Here is a 22,480-nt window from a genome sequence, read left to right as displayed (position 1 = left end):
CTCCATAGGTGTCGTGTCCCACCTTCAATATGTGAGTTGGCATATCATGGAGGGGAGAATATTAATCAGCAATCTGATTTAGAAACTCCCTTGGTCCTGTACCATATATATTTAAAGAGATACGTTTAATTGTTAGAACTAATAACCATACTAATTGCATTGAAAATTATATTAAATTAGTAATAAAATATATTAAAAATTGGGAAATTCAACTCTGGGAAAGAAACATATTTCATGAAGAAAGATCCTACTGAATGTATCAGTGAGTAGCGTTGTATGTTTTTTAATGAAAAAAAATTGCATGAGAGTTAAAAAAATACCATAAATCATCTTCTAACTAAGGAGTATAAATTAATATATTATTTCTTCAATTTCTTCAATTATTAATGTCTATGTGTCCTCTTGGAGCTTATCACTATGAAATTCAGCAACATTCTTTCCACAAGAATTATTCATGACAGATTCTGAAAACCAGAGATGACTGAGACACACAGCAAAGCAGTGTGGAATATTCAAAAGTGCATTTCAGGAAGCCCAAAGATATATTCCGCTGAAAGCAAAGAGAGCTGAAGCGTGAGGGGAAAATGAGACAAACACAGCTGACCAGGGAAATACAGTAAGCAATAAAAGAATGGATAAAGGCATGCAGGACAGATAAATCAATGGGGTCCTCGCTTTGAGCAGGGATAAACAAGTCTAGAAAATAAGCAAATAACGGGATGATCACAAAAGCCAAAATTGGAAATTGAGAGAAAATTGCAGAAGCTATAAGGACAAGCGATAACAGATTTCATAAATACACGAGGAACAAGAGGTCGGTGGGAAAGGCTGTCATCTCCGTATGTGGTCAGGAGGGGAAGTTTGTGGTAGAGGCTGCTGGGAAGCCAGCGCTGCCTTCCCCTCGGAGCGCTCGCCAGCGAGACCACAGGGAACGTGCCAGAAACAGAGAGAAGCGTCCTGGAGGCAGAATCTGAAAAATTAATGAAACAAAGGATGAGAGCGGAACAGGTTAAGAGAGAAAAAGAAGAAAATAGGGCAGCTAAACAGTAGGCTCCAGGTCTGCTGGCCTGTCTCTCAGGTTTCTGAAAGAATTGGATTTTTTTTAACTCTCTCGGACTATGAAGTCTATAGTACGTGAGATATATATAAGCCATATGAGGTACATAGTTGAAGAGCAGGAAGAAGCCAGCGCAAGACAGTATCTTAAAGGTTTTACAAGGAAAACGCATGCAATGATAGCTTTATAAGCTATAAATCCAAATACAGCCAAAACCAAATTCAGGGTTCTAGAGAGAATGGGCAGCACATTGGTACAAACTAATCAGGAAAGAGTTTACAAAAGCTGAGTCAGAGTTAACTAAAATAACTGCTTTCCTTGGAAAAATTATGTATTCCCAAGTCCCTAGTGCTGGACCCAACCCTTAAAATATACAAATGTCTGTTTCTGTTAGTTGCTGATATGTCAATTTTAGTTCTGTGAGCAAAGGCACTGAGAGTAGATAAATAAAGTTAAAAACTAAAGTAAAATTCACAACTTCACTTGAATAGCTGAGTTGCAAATAGTTATTAATGTGATTTATAAAAGCATCAGAGCCGATCAGGCAGCGAACTGGCATTGATTTCCATTGCCAGTTACTCTCTTCCCAGGGGGCCCTGCATCCCAGGTAATGTCTTAGATTCTCACAAACTTCATAAAATGTTGTGTAGAAAAGCATAAAGACGTGAAAAAAAGATGAAAGATGACCAAAAATGGCAATGACAACAATTTATTTCTACCTTTGACCAAGAATTTGTTTCTAAAAAGTCATGCAGTTATACTTAGATGCCAAATACAAAAACTTAAACAACAGTTCAAAACAAAATAGATGTATTTGTTATCCTACTGTGTTCTTCCCCAGTTCCCAGACTATTGTGAATTCCAAATGGGATTTCTGGGGGGCATTACTAGGTGAAAACTTTTGCAAGTATTTAGTGTCCTTAACTGAACCAAGATTGGGGCAGGGTGGCCGTAATGTTCTGGCTTTAATGTGACAAAATTCAAGTTTGCATCATGTCCAGTGGCCAAAAATTTTCACAGTTTCACATCTACTGCTGCCCTTTAGCCTTGATGGTTTTAGCTCAGATCTGCCCGAGTGTCATCTTTACCTCTTACAATGTTCTAAGAAGGTTATAATAAGAGGAAGAAATGAAATCCTGGGGATTGCTCGGGCTAAGCCTACTCACATCTTTGAAAATAAATATCAGGATTTTGAGAAAATATAATTTAATGATAATGGCATTGAAGAAGCTATAGTGAGAGTAATATGCATGACAAAGAGAAGGAACAGAAATCAGGAAAGCAAGACACATTCACTTCAATAATTGTTATCCTCTCTGCTTAAATCCCATTGAACTGATACGCAAGTTTCTAAAATCTGCCTGAGCCCCAGGCTGTGACCCACTCCTGTTTTCCAGGATGCAGCCTCTGTTAGGCACCCAGATGAAGCAGGTTTCTCCCTATTTATCCAGCCATTTCCCTAGGCAGTGCTTCTCTTTTGCCCCAGGTTTTAGGCACTGTACAGACTGATGGAGATTGAACTCCTCTTTCTGCCCTGACTGTGATGATGTGGGATATTTTCCATGAAAATATGTCCGACCTTTTGTCTTGATTCTGAGCAGCTGGGTCCTGTCCAAGAGGAGCACTCTCAGGACAAGAGGCAGGACAGTCATTTGGCAGTGAGCAGTGGTGGTGACCTAGGGATAAGGATTTCCACCATATTTATAGGCTTTACATTGAAGCGTCTTTAGATAGAAACAAATATAGTCCAAAAAGAAAAGACTAGAAGCTTAGGCCTCCTCTCTTCCCAGGTTTAGGGCTCTTAAATTAGCGAAGGTTTGGGCTTTTGCTTGCCTGCTGTGTATCAGACTGAGTTTCCTGCAGCCAGCTGCACAGGGGCTCACCTTCTAGACAAGGATGCTCTTCCCCAGGACGTGCCATGCGACCTGCTGGATGGAGCGTGGTCCCGGCATCTGGAGGATGTAGGTCTGTTCTCCCTCTAGCCTGCACCATTAGGCTTGAGCTTTGGTGTTGGTGACTGGAAACTATATACCATTAGGACTACTACCCCATACCCTCTCCCAAATGAGGACTGGAATCTGGCTAGATGGAGGTACTTAAAATTTACTCGGTATTTCTTGATAGTGTTAATGGAGGGAGGTGTTTAATTTAGGCACATTGAATGAGATTTTAAAGACACCTGTAGTCCCTACACAGAGAGAGAGGTTTCTGTTACACAGAGAAGGTCCCCTTTGGCATGTTTTCATGATGAATACCATCTTTTGTGACTGTATATGTTCCTTAGATATGTGCATGCCAGGCAGACCGGGTCAACCTTCCTATGAACAAGTGCTTTAAAATTTAGGTAAGACAATAGCTGAGAAGTTAGGTACTTAAATAAAATGGTGTAGGCACTTAAATAAAATGCTTGTTACCTAAGTAGCAGTTTAAGTTGGTTGGTTTGCATAGCTGCTGGAATGCAATTAGATCAGACGAAGATCAAGAGCATGCAGATATCACAAAGAGCACATCTGTAGTACGAAATGCAATGAACCCCCCAATTTTTCAGTGGTCTGTCAACAGAATATGAAGCATTATTGGAGTGGAAGAAAATGATAAAGATCCTCAGTGTTTTGTAACCAGGATAAAAGGAACAAAAATATAACGTAAAAGAGGAATTTATAAGTAGATATGCAGAAAGGGCTGGAAAGAATGGTTTAAATTCCCCAAAACTAGTTAATCACAGGAAGAGGACTAAAAACCAATGTAACTTGAGTAACATTTATAATCACACAGTAAAAAAGATCAAAGTGGAAGTTCTTTAAACAAAAAGTAATTTGTGTGTGCTATAACCTCCTAACTCCGTGTAGGAGGTTATAGGGGCTACACAAGGGTGATCGCATTCAACACAGATTATATGACCTTTATATGAGTAGCCACTCCCACAGTGGCTAATCTGGGGGGAGACCAGAACTCTGAAATGCTATTTACGTTTTATTTACACATTAAAATGATCAAAAAGGAAGTGGTACTCAACTTTGAAGAGTGTGATTTCCTTCACTGACAAAGGATTTTGTTTATTGTTTGATTTTTTTTCAATGTGAGAACACTTCCGACACTTGTCATGAAAACTGTTGGGTTTATTTGTGTTGGGGAGCTTGCTTTCCTATTTACCCAGCCTTGTAGCATATAATGGAGCATAGCAGTGGAGAATTTAAGAACGATTCATAATTTATAATAATGACAACAATTAAGAGAGTTAAGAATGTGGTCATATTTTCATTATTTAAGTAGCATTCAAACATATCTAAATTGTACACAATCAAAAGCTTTCTGAATATTACAAAATTATGAAGCACTGCTTTATTCCCGATTGTAGTACTGATGGCTAACAGGTAGGATAAGATTGCTGGTTTTCTAATGATATTCATCTGCCTTAGAAAAGAGTGTGACATTCAGAAGAGAGAAAAGAATGAAAAGGAAAAGCATACATTTGTATCAGTTCTGTAACTGTTATGTTGGCATGTACGCGTGACACTTTCAGGCAAATAATAGTTTGCAATTTCACAGGTTTTGTAAGTGCCCTCCCCCTTGGTCATTATCGCCTAAGCAGCATTTTGAGAAACATGCATTTTGAGAACAACTGATCATGGTGTAGAATTAGAATATATGACTAAATGACATGAGTTTTACAATCTGACCTACAGAAATCTGCAGGATAGTGTAATAATTTGCATCTTTTATTTTTGCACAGTGTTTATGGCTGTCCTTTGGCAAAGAAACGAAAAACACAAGATAAGCAACCCCAAGAACCAGCTCCCAAAAGAAAACCCTTTGTGGTTAAAGCAGACAACTCTTCGGTAGATGAGTGCTATGAAACTGATGGAACAGAGGAGATGGATGAAAAGGAGGAGGAAGAGGAGGAAGAGGATGAAGAAGAGGAGGAGTATTCTGATGATAATGAGGAGCAAGGTGATGAGGAGGAGGATGATGAGGAAATAGATCGAGAAGAAGAAGAGGAGATTGAAGAGGAAGAAGAGGAGGATGAAGAGGAAGGTGAAGATGTGGAGGATGAAGAGGAGGAGGAAGAAGAGGAGGAGGAAGAAGAGGAGGAGGAGGAAGAACGTGGTAATAATCAGAGTATTAGTAAAAAGTAAACAATGTGTGTTTTCTGGGTTAATCTTCTAGTGTGGTGTGTGAGGATTTAGCTGTGCGGTTCTCATTAAAGCTAATGGAAGTCATGCAGTTAAATCTCTCTGCTCCACACTGAAAATATACCCCACTGTGTTCTCTTAACATTTATTTTAATAAGTCTGTCTTCCAAGTATTTTTTAATACACCAGCACTCACATTTCAAACAAAGAGGGTGGAGGTGTGTTTGTGCTAAAAATGCTTGCATAAAATATAATCCTAGTAGTGGATTAATGCATGCAGTTACCAGGAGAATATTCACAAAGGTACAAGCAAAGTATCAGCTACAGCTGGGTGCCTGTACTGATCATTTGCAAGCGTATTTGCTGGATCTGCTTATATAATGTCAATGGTTGCCCACATAAATGCTGTCACAAGTTTGCAGATAATTTTTGTGAGCAAAAATGGGCCTCTTCCCTTTGAAAATTTTGCCCCATACCTCCCCCTACCCCAAGAAACTATTCAGAATGAACTGTTGTGATATACTTTGGTTCTTTGAGACTTGAATGCTGTGTACTTTAGTTGATTCTATTAAAATACAGAGAGCGAGAGGGTTACATAGCTAAAGTCCTTCTAAAAGTAACGTATTTTGGTTATCATACCATGGCATAAATGCTATTTAGACATACAGGTCACTGGTAGTAACCAAATTAATGTTGTAGCAATGTGATTAACCTATTCACCTTTCTCTTTTTTGGGATATTGGACTCTATATAACCAGTATTTTCAAATACGTAATCAGTGTCCATTTACTCAAGAGTCCATATGCTGATGACAGACATCATAATGCACTGGGGTGAAATGAAAGAATCATGCAAAAATTAATGAGCTATCTAAAAAGTATTTTGTTCCCATTTCCAGGGAACACGTTTTTGGTTGGGTAGATTCACCTTTCTAACCAATAAAAATATAAGAAAAGCTTTCAGCACTCCTCAGTTGGATTCCTCTTAGGAACCAGGTATGAAAGTTGTATGACTTTTGTTTCAGCATTCTGTAAGGTCAGATCTTAAATCTTATAGAAAGACTTTGGAAGTATTCTTTCCATTTGGGCAAGATGGTGGCCAGCTGGGTGACTATAAGCATTTTCTCAGACATCTGAATCTGTAGCATTTCCTCAATCGCTTAAATTTGCAAAAAAAAATTGGTAGAGCATAAATGGCCAATCTTAAAAAGTTGCATGAGTTTGATGTAACAGGGAAGCCATTTCCTTTTGCAGGGAACTCTGCTGTTTCAGAACCTGGAAGAGAAGCTGTGTTAGATCAGGCTGATATGTAACTGCTATTGCTATCCTGGTGGACAAGCACAAGGATGTCTAGCAGTTTAAGAGATAATGGTGACTGAGCCTGTTGGTGCTTATGTTATGGTGCAACTGCTGCTGTGATTTCAGCTAACGTGAAAAACTTTGAATCTACACCATCAAAAATGATAAAAGAAAAAAAAAAAAAAAACTAAGCAAAACTCAAGAGCTCAAGAAAATTGCTTCTGGCAAGCCAGCAGGCTTGATACTCAGTTTACTTTTACTATCATAATGAAACACAGTGGTTTACTTATTCCAACACAGTTATACATGCAGTTAGTGGTCCTAATCAATCCATAGAGGCTGACATTGCTTTTTGACTGCTTTCCTTCCATATATAGTAGGCTGTGGTTAAGAACTGCAAAAATTTCACAGAGGTACCTGTATTAGCTGCTCCACATATTACATGGAATTAAAACTTAATCTAAGTCAAATTTGTCTTAGGATCCCATGTTATTCCAGTAATAATACATACGTACATTAATAAATATATATATGTTCTATTCAAATATTAAGAAAAAGACCTCATAAAATGGGAAAATTGACAATAGAATTTTATAAGAAAATTATTTCATCATCTTTTGAGAATCAACACAGTAATCACTATGCAACAGTCCCAGTTAGAGCACAGCTGATTTACAAGAAAGGGTTACTAGCAATTAATGAGGAAGGTAGTATGGAGTTCCTTATGTTTATACCAAGGCGTAGAGAGTGGTAACAGTTTGTTCTTGGTGAGGTCTAGAAGCTAATCAATAAATCAGATTTTTTTTAGATAGTTTATTTTCTATTGATTTTGATAGGGATCCTGGTGTTTTGCTTTCTTCCACTCGTAACGTAAGCAGCGCTGGTGGAATTTGGACTGTTGTTTTTCCAGGGAAACAAAGTGCAGTTGAAGTTAGGCGTTCTAAAACTACGTGGTCTGAATGTGGCACTTGCCTTTATCTATCGACTATATGGGAAAATTAGGTCTGTCAGCTCTGAATTTAGTTGTCTCCATCACTCGCTGCTCACTACAATGCAGATACTGTAGTAAACTACCATCCACCTTTTAAGGCACCCTAGCAGGACATCTGAATGTGTCTTAGTGTTCTTATCCCTAGGAACAAAATGCAGAATTAGCTCCTGGGGACCAGGATGACTGCACAGTTCTCATAAAGGTTTCCGTCACTTGTGTGGCAGATCATAGCAGTTCGGAAAATTTCCATAAGTAACTATAGCCTAGGTGGACAAAACAGTTAAAATCACAAGTATCAGGGATAGAAGAATTCTGTCAGCAAATATAGCACTACAGAGCCAGCAATTAGTGGGAGAGAAGGGAAGAGAGGAGGAAGGTAAGGTATTTTGCCGCTTCTTAGACCAAATTCAGTTTTCTGTTAGAAAAGGGTAGATCCTGGGAAACTCAGGTACCTCACTGGCATCTTATTGCCCATACTTTTTCTTAAAAGAAAGCGAATTTTGGATGGGATTCTCAGAGGATATGGATAATGCACAGGTGATATACGTATACAGTTCTTACTGAAAATACTTGGACTTTCACTGAAACCATCTCAGCCTTTTTGAAAATAGGATCTTTTTAGCCTTATCACTGATAAACTAAAGGACTTGGAAAATACAGATGTATCCTAAAGAAACACTCTTACAAATCTCAAAATACCAATTTAAAATAAAAAGAAAAAAATACCCAAGCTTTTTTAGATGAGTTCCAAATTCTGTGCTCGTATTTCTGTACTCAATCTGTTGAACCAAAATTAATGCTTAAAATTCCCCAGCAATGGGCAGCATATCCTCTTTAAATTTCCATTAAATATACTGAATCTCTTTGAAGAACGGATATCTATCCATGTATCTATGAACAGACATGAAAAGCCCTTATGTTCAGCACCACCACTAAAGGGAAGATGAATCTTTCCAATTTCCCTTACATCCCAGAAAGAAAGGGCAGATAGATAACCTGTGTTACAATAACCTAACCTGCAAATTGCAATACAAATGGGAAGGAGTAAGAGAAAAGGCTGCTTTAGGAGTGCCCCTTCACTGTGATGGCAACTGCCGAGAACATTTGGATTGAAATTTGAAGGGAGCGTTTGATTTGCAAGGCAAGCCAAAGTACTTTCTCCTGAGAAGAGCTCGCTTCAGGTGTTTGGGTCCCAAAGACTGTTTCACAAAGCTTTTCTATTATAGAAAGAAATCTCCGCTGGAGGAGCTCCCGGAACAGATGTTCCAAGGCACCATTTAGCCCATTTCACATGAAGACATTCAAGATGGCTTGTACTCCAGGTATTTCATAATCTGCCAGGGGCAGGAGGAGTCAGGCTGGTTCTAGACCTAAGGAAATTTGATACATCAGTCAAGTCCATTTCAGAGATGATGCTACAAAAACTATTGCGGTTACCCAAGAGGTGAATCGTTAGGATGTATAAATCTTTTAGACACTAATAAACTCAAGGTAGCTGGCATATACAATATAACATATGTGGTACTGCACCTAATTCTTCAGGTGGAATATACTGCAAAAATAGCTGTAAAAGATAGATAGCAGTGTATATTCAAAGGAGGTATAATACACTTTTTAAAAATAAATAAAAGCTAGCATGTGGATGTAGAGATAGATGTTCTGCATGTTTTCACATTTCTTTAAATTGTAGGATTGTTTTTAAAAATCTGCTAGTATGTTTGGGTTTATTCCTTCACTTCCATGAACTCGACACAGAAACATAGGCCCTCATTATTTGAAATCCACTGATCAGCTCTATTAAGATTGCTAGTGCCCTCTGCTATCTTCCTGATCCCCTCATCAGATTGCCTCTAAAGCACTTACGTCCACTAAACAAGAGGGGGCGCAAATACCAATCTAAAGTTGAAAGAAGCGCATGTGCTGAGGAAGCTGTGGTGGCACAGAGCTCTCCAGCTGTGGTTACCTCGGAAGACACTCTGCATCTTAGTAGATGTAGAGGCGACAGATCTGTATTAGCAAGGTCGCCTGTCCCGCCTGCTGACCACTAATCATATTCATTCATTTAAACTATTAGCAGGAAAGTGGTCATCTATTTGGTGAACACAGTAGGTGTTCAGTATTAATCAGAGCAGAGAGCTAGGCTCGTGTACCTTAACAGGCAAAACACCTAATAGAAGAAAATTATAGCTTTAAATTAAGAGGCCAGAAAGCATAATTTCACTGCTTAGGACAATATACATGGAAAGAAGTGCATTTTCCAGGGCCAAAGACAACTAAATAAATACCTGACAGTTTCACAAGGTGAAGCAGATCTTAACCCTTTGCTAATAAACTCTATTGCTGTCTTGTTTCACCTCCTTCATAAAAGAAGATACCCTGTGCTTAGAGTATCTCACCAATGACCAGGAAAAAATAAATAGAGTTGCAACTGGACAACATATATCCTGTCCATTGTGTTGGTTTCCTCTGGGTAAGAAGTTAAAGTTACTGTTCAGGTCCCTTTCTAGTCTAGTTACAAAGTGCTCAAGCCTGGGTCTAACCACAGCATAAGAACTCTTTTTGATACCTTTTTTGGCATTAAAGATGTAAGCATGGATTGCAACATGTTCTGCTGTTTAGCTGTTTATATCATTTCATATAGAGACATTCAGACTAAATGTTTTCTCTGAAAATTTTTGCTGGAAATAATGCGATTAAAAGATTTGGAACAAGTAGTTGAGAGCTGGAAACCTCAAGGCTGTGGAGTAGGGTGGGGAAACAGCTGGCCAGTGAATACCCTCTGGATACCTCTAGTTCTTGTGGAAAAAGTTCAGACCTATTTATTACAGTTGTTACGTGTTTGTGGTTGGTTGGTTGGTTGGTGGATTGCTTAAACATGACTGCAGTGTTAGTAAACTTCTGCTTGCTGCTGTGTTCCATGCTCAAGGTGTTTACTGTTGCTCATAGTATAAATTCTTAAGAGCATTATTCAAACATTATTTTTTAATTCTGTGAAGTGAGATTGGTCCTGACACTGAGCTTGTTGACATCAGGACAATTCAAGAATAACTTTATGTCAATAGAGTCACATTTACGTCAGGTGGTGGTGCACGTGTCATACCTAACCTTTCCTTCCCTTGAAGAACTACTTTAAAAGATGTCCTTCTATGTGAATATTAAACTCAGAAGCTCAGTAAACCTTCCAGGCTGTGTCTAGAAACTTAGGTGTAACTTTAGGCACTTAGTAGCCCTCTGCACTTTCACTTCCATGTTTGAAGTTAGGAATATACTTAAGTATCCTTCTGATGTAGAGCTTTGCATATTTAGCTCCTTTCCTACAAATAAAAGGCCTTACATGATAATGTGAAATATCTGATCCTTCAAGAGCAAATGATTCAATTATAGCTTTATGCAGTGTAAAGAAATTATTCACCTTTGATGAGGCAGATTATAGATCACTGCCATACACAACTTTTGTTGACATAAGCAGAAATTCTGCAGAGGACAAGGAATTCAGGGTCTGAACTGGAGGCCTTAGTAAGAGCATCACGGAACACATTCAGCACCACATCTGACTTTAATGATGCTTCATCCTGAATTTATTTTACATGGCATGGGGTTGCTTGCTTGTAATTTTTAATTCACTAACCGTTTCCTCCAGTGTTAGCTGAACAGGAGATGTTGGGCCCATTGTAAAGTCAAATTGGTTTAGGGCTTATGTGTGACTGAACCTTTCTCTAGTCTTGCCAGAGCAGTAGGTCTGGAAAGGAACCGTGTATCTCAGCAGTGCTGCTTTGGATTCTCACAGACTGCAGTCCTCAAGAAGAGACTGTATAGAGGTTGCCCTTTCTGTATTTCCATTGCATCCTTCTGTCTGCAGATAAATGCCGAGTGGATCCTTGATTTTGCCTCTTGCATTTGTTCTCTGGCAAGATCATATAGAAAAATTAATTCTTTCTGGAATAAGATGGACTGGCAAAGAAATTTGGAGTGAAAGTGCTGTAGCCTTAGAACTGTATTCCTGTTCTCACTCAGATTCTCTGTACCCAGTTCATTACCAATGATCTCTTGGTTTTGGCACAACTGTGCCAAGAAGCTGGTTGCTTATGTGTTACAGTGCTTTAAAGAACCATCAGTGTTCTCAATTATATAGCGGCTCTTTACATCCATATTTGCAAACATAATGTCCTGACGTTGTTGTAGAAAGTCTCATATCTGGGATATGGCACTTTTGGTAACATACTCACAAGCTGTGCAAACCCAAACTCTGTGTTCTCTCTTTGAATTCCTTTGACTGTCATAGTGCTACTTCAAAGACTGCATTGTCCACACTGTACTGCAGCTTACACAGAGGCTGCAGACTTTATGAATCCTTCCTGACATCACAGATGCAATGATTCTTAAAAACAGTTTTGCTTGGTCAGTGTTAAAGGTTCCTATTTTTTCCTTTGTGTTTAGAGTGCAGCTCAAAGGACAAATTTTGGTCACCCTATTCATTCTCAATTCCTACCCAGCTTACAGTATTTGTCCTTAAAAGAGTGAACGTGAATGGCAGCTTTTCACCCTGGAAAGCAGAGAACCTTATTTGGTACCTGTAGGAGTTAATTTCTATTACAGTTCCTCCAGGAGACAATAAAATGAAATAAAATTCTACACTGGACTGATCATTTCTTCTGATTCATATGTAGTTGCATGAATCAAATTTGCAGTCCTGGCAAATGCCTCAATTCACAGAAATGTTGTTTAACTAAAATACATAACAACACTAACAAAGCATTCTTTTGAAACAGAAGCATTGATGTATTATAACAGATATGTGTAATCCTGAATACTTCTTATTACAGAAGCATTTACTCCTCATTTTACAGGTCTCGGAACAATTCAGTTTTGTTCTTTTGTCACCTGTATCACATATGACATAGTCCTTATCTACCATAAGAGATACTTCCGTTTCTGTGAATTAATGTATTTTACTGATATTTTTTTGAGAGCAAACTGTGGGAGCTACAGTTAGCGAGCTGGACAGCAAGGAATGCCAAGTCATTTAGCAGAAGACAAAGAGAACTAATGTGAGGAAAGGAACCACCCCAAGGAGTTTGGTAAAGGATGTTAAATAGTAATTAGAAAAGGGCACTTATGTGGTTATGGACTCAAGCTGGTTTTAGTCACTGTTGTTGAAATCCTCAGAATTATTTGGCACATAAAGGCTTCATGCAGAAAGTACTGAAAATAGTCAGTCACTAACATTAAGCATGTCAAGTACCCATAACACCACAGTTGGGTTTTTTTAATGTTTTGGTTTTTTTTTTTTCCCAAGGAATCTGTGGCAGATATATGCTCTCTGCGGTAAATATTACTATTTTAGCAAAAATTTGCGGTGGCTCTGTAGGAGAAAGTTTTGCCAGTTAACAGGATTGACAGCTCAAGACTTAATGGGAGTTTATTAGGTGAACTCATCAATTTGATAGTTCTGTCATCCCAAAAGCTTAATTTTGCAGGCTATACTATTAATAGGAAGAGTAAGTAATACTCTTGGTGTGACACTGAAGGAACTCCACAGTAGAGCTGAATTTACAATTACAAAAACAAACAAAGCAAGCAGGCATTTTCTTCCTTGCATTCCGTAGACATGGATTACTGATGGTAACCAGGGAAGGGTCTGTGTGGCGTGAATACTTCCAGTCACCTAACACAGGAGTGTTTGCAAAGCTGCGCAGGCCCATGCCAGGCTAAGCTTATGTTTTTACATTTTCCAAAGCATATGTGGTGAGATTCCTTACTTATCGTATACACTTCCAAGGCATGCTATGCAACTGCTTTTCTTCTGGTTTCTATTGTATCAAATCTGTTGTTTTACTAACTGCCTCAACTTACCATAGAAGTTCCATATAAACAAGATGCATCTGCTAAACAGTTTCTTGGACACCCTGTAAAGCACTGGACTGAAGTCTTTACAGAATAACCCTTAGCTGTCTTTTTATCATCTGCAGCAATTAAAGCATCATTCAACTGTAAAGGCTGGCATCCAACAGAAAGTTAAAAATTGTTTCTATTGCAATGTGTTGAATAAACCTCTGCCCTCAGATCATTAAGCATGAAATACATTTTTAAAAGTAACAGTAGAAATACAGAATGACAGATAATTATTACTAGACTTTAGGAATAGGGCTGGAGTTGGACTTCAAAAAGTATACTAATGTTTATATTAGAGTTTGTTTACTATCTGCTGAGAGCCGTCTGTGGATATGCTTCTCTGAAAATACAGCCAGAAAGGGCAACTTTTAAGTGAAGAGAAACTGGGATCCTTTCTTGGGAGCCAAGGGTCCTCCTACATTTGATGGAGTGAGATAAAGGTTTCAGAATAGAATGGAGTGGAAATTCTGTCCCTATTTGTAACTCAGGTACCTGAGTTGAGTGTGAGAGGTGAGTCCGGAGTTCGATGCCACATTTCCTTCTTCCCCAACACAGAAGGTTAGTGGCTAGATCGGAGACTGCTTTGCATAAGCAATGCTCTGACACAGTCTGCTGAAGCTCTATCACACCCTAGAAAAAAAATTCCAGAACTGCAATAGACCAAAGGGGGTCATTCTTCTGGGAAAGTGGGATATGCTGGGTTCCTGTCGTTGCTCCAAGGACACGCCAACCATCTTATGAATTGACTGCTTAATATTAGGTTACAAAATCAGCCCTGGGAGCAGGGATCAGACACTAAATGTCTCTCTTTTAGACAAGTGCCCTTGTATGAAGTGTACAGTAAAGAAAGTATATTTTTTTCATGATCCAAATAGCATGGGGAAAAAAAAAGTATAGGTCTTATGCTACTCTTGTGTTTTCTGCTCCCTAGTGGAACTTGCATCCAGTCTAGCTTTTATTCTGCCTAGCAGACTTTTTTGGGAGATGTGGTATTGAATCCACTCAGTCTGGGAGAGCTTTTACTCTTAGCTTTCCAATTCTTTAGCAAGTGACCTGCTAAGCAAGGCATTTTACCTGGGAGGTGGGCGGGTGGGGGTGAGCAGGGAAAATGAAGGACGAAACAGGCAGTTCTTTCCTTGGCTATAAATTAAAGCAAGGCAGTCAAAGCAAAAGTTTATGGGAAGCCTTCTTCTTTTGGTTGTGTATTAGAGCATACGTGTTGGATTGAGTCTCTCTGGGAATTTATGAATGGAAACACCCAATGTATAGCATCCTTTAAGGCTTAAATGGCAGATAGGTGGAAAGCTTCTTAAGGCTGGAGCTGTTTCAGTACACATAGAAGCAGAGTCTTGAACAGTTGATGAGTGTTAAGAGTTTAGATGCCTCCCAGGTTTAAGCCACAAATGAGGAGAGGTGTAGTTGTATCACCAAGAGAAATGTGACTGTTCCTTTCTATACAACATGCCTCATGAGAAGTCCAATCTAAAAGTGACGTAGAAATTGCTGCTGCTATTCATAAGATTATTTTAAGTGATTCATGTTGCAATGCCCGCTAAAGATAAGCATGATTTTAAGAACAATTTTGATTCAGTGGCTGGAGTGTCTTCTGACACAGAAACGGGAAGGATAAGTTCCAAGTGTAAAAGGGAGTACAGGACTTACGTGGGAGAAAAAAAAGAATGCAGAAAGACATAAAGAAATTATTAGGAGGTCAGCATGGGAGTACAGCAGAGACCTGGTGAAATATGCCTGGGGACATGATTTAGTGATGGGATGGCGGGGTTAGGTTAACGGTTGGACTTGATGATCTTAAAGGTCTTTTCCAACCTAAACGATTCTATGATTCTGTGCTGGTAGGATTCCTTCCTGGGACATCAGAAAATTACAGAAATGAAAGCTGCAGTTTAGAGTCTGCATTATGCAGAATCTTTAAAATAACAATAAAAAGGCTTTAAGAAAGAAGGGTAATTTTACAGTATAGCTGTGTATATACAGCTATATGTACCTGTATATACAGAATCAGGGCTAGACAAAATACCCACACCACAGGTGATGCAGCACAGTACAGTTCTTTTCTGTTCTATTTTCCCCTCCCTAATATGTGACCATTTTCCTACAGTTCATGATGTGAGGTAACTTCCTGTGTCTTTATACCATACTGATGGAATTTTGTATTTATATTTTTAAAAGAATTATAAAAATACTCGTATATTTTTAAGGGCTGGAAGGAACGTCCTATGAGGACAGCTAAGGAACTTGGTTTGTCTTGTTGGGAGAGGAGGAGACTGAGGGGTGTCCTCATGGCTCCCTACAGATTCCTGAGGAGGGGACATGAAGAGGGAGGTGCTGAACTCTTCTCCCTGGTATCCAGTGACAGGACACGTGGGAATGGTCCAAAGCTGCTCCAGGGCAGCTTTAGACTGGACATTAGGAAATGTTTCTTTACCAGGAGGGTGGTCAAACACTGGAACAGGCTTCCTAGAGAGGTGGTCAATGCCCCAAGCCTGTCAGTGTTTAAGAGGCATTTGGACCATGCCCTTAAGAACATTCTTGAACCTGGTCATCCCTGAATTGGTCAGGCAGTTGGACTAGAAGATTATTGTAGGCCCCTTCTAACCAAAATAGTCTATACTATTCTATTCTATTCTATTCTATTCTATATCATTGTCATTAGTAGAATCAGAACTAGACAGATGCAGAGCACTTTTAAAAACCCAACCAATAAGTGTTGACTCTCAGGGACTTTTTATGATATGGAAAACCAGGATTATTAAACTTGACTTGATCTATGGAAGAGGTATAAACAGTGATGAGCCAACTAACTATTAGTTACTTAGTATTACTAACTATTTAGAAATGTGTAACTAAAAGTAATAGTAATGTATTTGTAAAATAAAGAATAACTGTCCTTTGGCAAATCTGTGTTTTGCTTGAAATCTGCAAATGGCACATCACTGAGAAGATAGGCAGTGTGAAAATAATGTGCAGTTTATCTGAGTTTTAGGAAAGGATTTGACACAGTCCATTTAATAAATTCATTTTGTAGTCATGGAACGTAATACAGCACCAGATACAAAGGGGCAGAGGGGAAAAGTTCACGTTGGATAGGTTAATTCCATTGGCTCGCTTTGCATAAGCAATGCTCTGACACAGTCTGCTGAAGCTCTATCACACCCTAGAAAAAAAATTCCAGAACTGCAATAGACCAAAGGGGGTCATTCTTCTGGGAAAGTGGGATATGCTGGGTTCCTGTCGTTGCTCCAAGGACACGCCAACCATCTTATGAATTGACTGCTTAATATTAGGTTACAAAATCAGCCCTGGGAGCAGGGATCAGACACTAAATGTCTCTCTTTTAGACAAGTGCCCTTGTATGAAGTGTACAGTAAAGAAAGTATATTTTTTTCATGATCCAAATAGCATGGGGAAAAAAAAAGTATAGGTCTTATGCTACTCTTGTGTTTTCTGCTCCCTAGTGGAACTTGCATCCAGTCTAGCTTTTATTCTGCCTAGCAGACTTTTTTGGGAGATGTGGTATTGAATCCACTCAGTCTGGGAGAGCTTTTACTCTTAGCTTTCCAATTCTTTAGCAAGTGACCTGCTAAGCAAGGCATTTTACCTGGGAGGTGGGCGGGTGGGGGTGAGCAGGGAAAATGAAGGACGAAACAGGCAGTTCTTTCCTTGGCTATAAATTAAAGCAAGGCAGTCAAAGCAAAAGTTTATGGGAAGCCTTCTTCTTTTGGTTGTGTATTAGAGCATACGTATTGGATTGAGTCTCTCTGGGAATTTATGAATGGAAACACCCAATGTATAGCATCCTTTAAGGCTTAAATGGCAGATAGGTGGAAAGCTTCTTAAGGCTGGAGCTGTTTCAGTACACATAGAAGCAGAGTCTTGAACAGTTGATGAGTGTTAAGAGTTTAGATGCCTCCCAGGTTTAAGCCACAAATGAGGAGAGGTGTAGTTGTATCACCAAGAGAAATGTGACTGTTCCTTTCTATACAACATGCCACATGAGAAGTCCAATCTGAAAGTGACGTAGAAATTGCTGCTGCTATTCATGAGATTATTTTAAGTGATTCATGTTGCAATGCCCACTAAAGATAAGCATGATTTTAAGAACAATTTTGATTCAGTGGCTGGAGTGTCTTCTGACACAGAAACGGGAAGGATAAGTTCCAAGTGTAAAAGGGAGTACAGGACTTACGCGGGAGAAAAAAAAAGAATGCAGAAAGACATAAAGAAATTATTAGGAGGTCAGCATGGGAGTACAGCAGAGAGCTGGTGAAATATGCCTGGGGACATGATTTAGTGGTGGGATGGCGGGGTTAGGTTAATGGTTGGACTTGATGATCTTAAAGGTCTTTTCCAACCTAAACGATTCTATGATTCTGTGCTGGTAGGATTCCTTCCTGGGACATCAGAAAATTACAGAAATGAAAGCTGCAGTTTAGAGTCTGCATTATGCAGAATCTTTAAAATAACAATAAAAAGGCTTTAAGAAAGAAGGGTAATTTTACAGTATAGCTGTGTATATACAGCTATATGTACCTGTATATACAGAATCAGGGCTAGACAAAATACCCACACCACAGGTGATGCAGCACAGTACAGTTCTTTTCTGTTCTATTTTCCCCTCCCTAATATGTGACCATTTTCCTACAGTTCATGATGTGAGGTAACTTCCTGTGTCTTTATACCATACTGATGGAATTTTGTATTTATATTTTTAAAAGAATTATAAAAATACTCGTATATTTTTAAGGGCTGGAAGGAACGTCCTATGAGGACAGCTAAGGAACTTGGTTTGTCTTGTTGGGAGAGGAGGAGACTGAGGGGTGTCCTCATGGCTCCCTACAGATTCCTGAGGAGGGGACATGAAGAGGGAGGTGCTGAACTCTTCTCCCTGTTATCCAGTGACAGGACACGTGGGAATGGTCCAAAGCTGCTCCAGGGCAGCTTTAGACTGGACATTAGGAAATGTTTCTTTACCAGGAGGGTGGTCAAACACTGGAACAGGCTTCCTAGAGAGGTGGTCAATGCCCCAAGCCTGTCAGTGTTTAAGAGGCATTTGGACCATGCCCTTAAGAACATTCTTGAACCTGGTCATCCCTGAATTGGTCAGGCAGTTGGACTAGAAGATTATTGTAGGCCCCTTCTAACCAAAATAGTCTATACTATTCTATTCTATTCTATTCTATTCTATTCTATTCTATTCTATATCATTGTCATTAGTAGAATCAGAACTAGACAGATGCAGAGCACTTTTAAAAACCCAACCAATAAGTGTTGACTCTCAGGGACTTTTTATGATATGGAAAACCAGGATTATTAAACTTGACTTGATCTATGGAAGAGGTATAAACAGTGATGAGCCAACTAACTATTAGTTACTTAGTATTACTAACTATTTAGAAATGTGTAACTAAAAGTAATAGTAATGTATTTGTAAAATAAAGAATAACTGTCCTTTGGCAAATCTGTGTTTTGCTTGAAATCTGCAAATGGCACATCACTGAGAAGATAGGCAGTGTGAAAATAATGTGCAGTTTATCTGAGTTTTAGGAAAGGATTTGACACAGTCCATTTAATAAATTCATTTTGTAGTCATGGAACGTAATACAGCACCAGATACAAAGGGGCAGAGGGGAAAAGTTCACGTTGGATAGGTTAATTCCATTGGCTCTTAAGCAGCTCAGATACTTCAGTGTGCAGAAATTTGTTAATGAGACTCGAGCCTAAAAATAATCCTACAAAGTGCAATTGAAAGCGAACAATATGTTAGGGTGATTTCAGTATGAGTCACCTGATGAATACTTGAAGAAAAAAATAAAAACAAAAATAATTTCAGGCAGAAATAGAGGTATTGACTTTACCTCATGTACATTACTTTTACCAGTGAACTCCAGCAAAACAAGTTCTGAGCTGAAACACCCTGAAACCAGACTTGGGTTTTAGTTTTGTACAGTGTAAGATTATGTCTATATTTACGTGTGTCTGTGTGTGTCTGTCTGAGAAAACTGGCTATTGTGGTTATTTGTTTGATTGATCTGCTTTGTAGTTTGTTGTTTCTATGAGCCAGTTGGAAGAGTTTCAGCAGAGATGTTGTGCACTGAGACTGTCCTGCTTTAGTCAATTTAGGCACTGTGGCTACGAAGCCACTGTTGTCATAGCTGGAAGGTATGTCTTTAATTGGAAATAGATAAAGATATATGTAAATATGTAGGTCGTTACATTTGCCCAGCAAAAGTTTTCTTTTTATGAGACACAAGCTTTCATCACAGAATAGGTATTCCAGTGCAGATCTGAACTGCAGTGGGAAATCCCTCATAGAAAGGAGGAGCTGACAAATTCTAAAATGGTGGCACTGTGTGTTCTTTAGATGGACAGGTAGTTGGAACAGCATCACTGGAAATATCTTTGCAGATGCAGTAGTGGCAGAAAAAGCTTTTTTAGGTCTGTTGCATAGCATACATTTCCTGCATTTGACAGGTCTCTGGTACTCTAATCTCCTTCTTAGACATTTCCAATCTCACATGCCATCTGTACACGTAATATAGATGGCAAATAAACAGAAGATAATAAAGAGTCTTTATAACCAGCTAAGAGCTAACTGCACCATTGAGCCACCATTTGCTGTTCTTTGAGGTGCACTGTATATGTGTTCTTCACTAGCTGGAGTAGCATGGTTAAAAGAACAGGTTCCCAGGCTTTACTCATTCCTTCTGAAGCTATGGTCAACAGTATACTTCCCATCAATTCCAACTTAGAGATCCTCCTGCCTTGTTCCCTGTCTCTTCAATCACAGTAATCAAAGACTATGTCTGTGTGAGTGAATAAAACAGACCATAGTCCACTCATTTAATGCTGAGTTCGACAGTTGCATGACTTGAGTGCGTGCAGCTAAGCTTTTACCTTCCAAAATAGGATCACCACATTCAAACTTCTTGGGAATGCTCCCTAACCAGCACCTCTGCACTGTGCCTGGACATTGCTGGAAGGGTGCTAAGCCACTCAAGTCAAAATCATATCAGGGCTTCACTAAGAGCTTAGCTGTATGAATAATCACATGCCACTGCTTGGTCTGGTGTTCTGTCCCTAATTTATACTAGAATGGCTGTAACTAATGAGGCAAACCACGCATTGTATTTACTTTCTTCTCCTTATTCTATGGAGTGTTACTCCTGTCACAAAAAAGATGGGAATTAGGGAAATGTAGGTGAAGAAGCTGGATGAGGGGATAAGGAAAAAAGGAACAAATTCCCTAATGAAAACCTTTACATTTCAAATGGAGTACAGTCTGGCACTCATGCACATAGAAGTCTTTGTCCTTCCAGATCCCTTGGCATTGAACTCAATGAGGGAACAGAAAGAGAGACAGGAATAAGAAATTTCAAGGATACTATATTTAGCAGTTCTGTCATCCTCTAGAACAGTAGTGATGTGTGCCTCTGTCCCCTCTGCCAGTCAGGTCAAATTATCATCAAAGCACAAACAGGCTTCCTTTAATAAACAAACACAGCTAAAAATAAGTAATTCAACTTATAATGGAGAACAGACTCATCCAATAAGATGTAACTCTCTCCATGTAACTCAGGCAATCACAAGCATCTATCCCATCCGAAGCATCCATACTACCTGATCCACACCAACCTTTCCCTATATAACTTTGTCTCTGTCTGCAACTTAAAGATACCTCCTTTTGCATAGCTCCTTTATTCCTTTCTCCCTGCAATTCCTACTGTGTCATACTAAAGATATTGTTGAATTTCATCAAGGAGCAATTTGAAAGTTCTGAGTAAAAGCAATTGGGACAGGATTCATCCCATCAATTTCATTTATAAACAATCAAGAGAAATGGTCACTTTTAAGGAATAATTCAGCCAATCTCCTTTAGATACCTAGCTTAGGATGAGATAAATCACATCCCAGGATGCATATTTTTGTCCATTGCTTATAAATGGAGTCTAGATGTCTAGTTCTAATGGAGACGTTCAATATGGACAACTGCACTGAGTTAGAGATCTGAACTGAAACAAAACCAGTGAAAAGAGATTATGTATCCCTATAATAACAGTTTCCAACCTGTCTTTCTCAGAGATTTGTATGTGAGAAAGAATATGTTAGTTTATGAACTGAAAATGTGTTCTTCAGGCTGCATCCTTTGCAAAGTGATGATCATGGAGAGGGGTATAGGTAGGGGTCACTGTCTCCTAAGCAGCCTTTGGAGTAGCCCCATGAGAAGCTCCATATCAAGAGCTGTCTGAGTGGGTGTTCTCCCATCGGTGCAGCTGGTCTTCTGCTCCCCTGCTGTCTTCCTGCTGTATCTCAGTATTTGGAGAATAGCTTTGGCTTCCTCATTGCCTGCTGCCCTGCTGAGCTGTGGAACCCTGAGAGAAAGCAAGAAACTTCCATACCCCATTGAGTCATTGTAAGACTATGAGACAGAATATCTCCCCTCCCTCATATAGACTTCCTGGGGAGAAAAAGTAGGATGAAATGAATACCACTCATCAGCTAAAGCCATCTCATTATCTGCCCAGACAGAAGTCAGGTTAAAACAGTAAGGGCTGCCTGAGCCCGATTCTTGAAGCGTGGACCAGATGGGGATGACTGGCTAAATTATACTGACCTTGCAAACCCAGCATATCCACTTCTGATCACAGATATTCTCAGCAAGTTCCTTCTCAAACCTAAACATATGCCTTCATACCAAATATTGCAGATACTGCAAACCAAACAAGCAGACTTAAAGGGATGCCTGTAGGTAACTGAAAAGTACTTTTGCTCTCTCTGAGGTGGGAAAAAAAAATCCCCAACATATTCATTGCCTTTTGACTTTGGAAATAATGTTTGGTTGTCAGGATGAAAAGACTGGAGATTGTAACCAGGCTGCGGGAAGTGATTATTCCCCTTTATTCAGCACTTATACTATTGTGTGTGGAGCACTAAAACTCCAGTTTTGGGTTCTTCAATACAAGAAAGCATTGAAATACTGGAGTCCAGTGGTGAACAACCAAGATGATTAAAGAGCTGGAGCACATGATGTACAAAGAGAGACTGAGAAAAAAGGGTTTGTTCACTGCGAGAAGAAGGCTAAGGGGAGATC

The 22,480-nt window shown here is 39.2% G+C and overlaps 1 protein-coding gene across 4 annotated transcripts in view; it reads left to right on the top strand.

Annotated features, from left to right (window-relative positions):
* The window catches only part of MYT1L (myelin transcription factor 1 like), a 132,723-nt gene that overhangs the window by 21,241 nt on the left and 89,002 nt on the right, over positions 1-22,480 (top strand). For all 4 annotated transcript variants that reach the window (XM_035889902.1, XM_035889901.1, XM_009634269.2 and 1 more), the window contains exon 4: positions 4,791-5,161. In XM_035889902.1, coding sequence (XP_035745795.1) covers positions 4,791-5,161 — 371 coding nt within the window. The remainder of the gene's footprint in view (positions 1-4,790; positions 5,162-22,480) is intronic.

This window comes from Egretta garzetta, unplaced genomic scaffold (genome assembly GCF_000687185.1).
Source record: "Egretta garzetta isolate BGI_Z169 unplaced genomic scaffold, ASM68718v1 scaffold62, whole genome shotgun sequence".
NCBI lineage: Eukaryota > Metazoa > Chordata > Aves > Pelecaniformes > Ardeidae > Egretta > Egretta garzetta.
The sequence above is the reverse complement of the archived record's forward strand: the minus strand, read 5'-3'. Positions and strand labels throughout refer to the sequence as shown.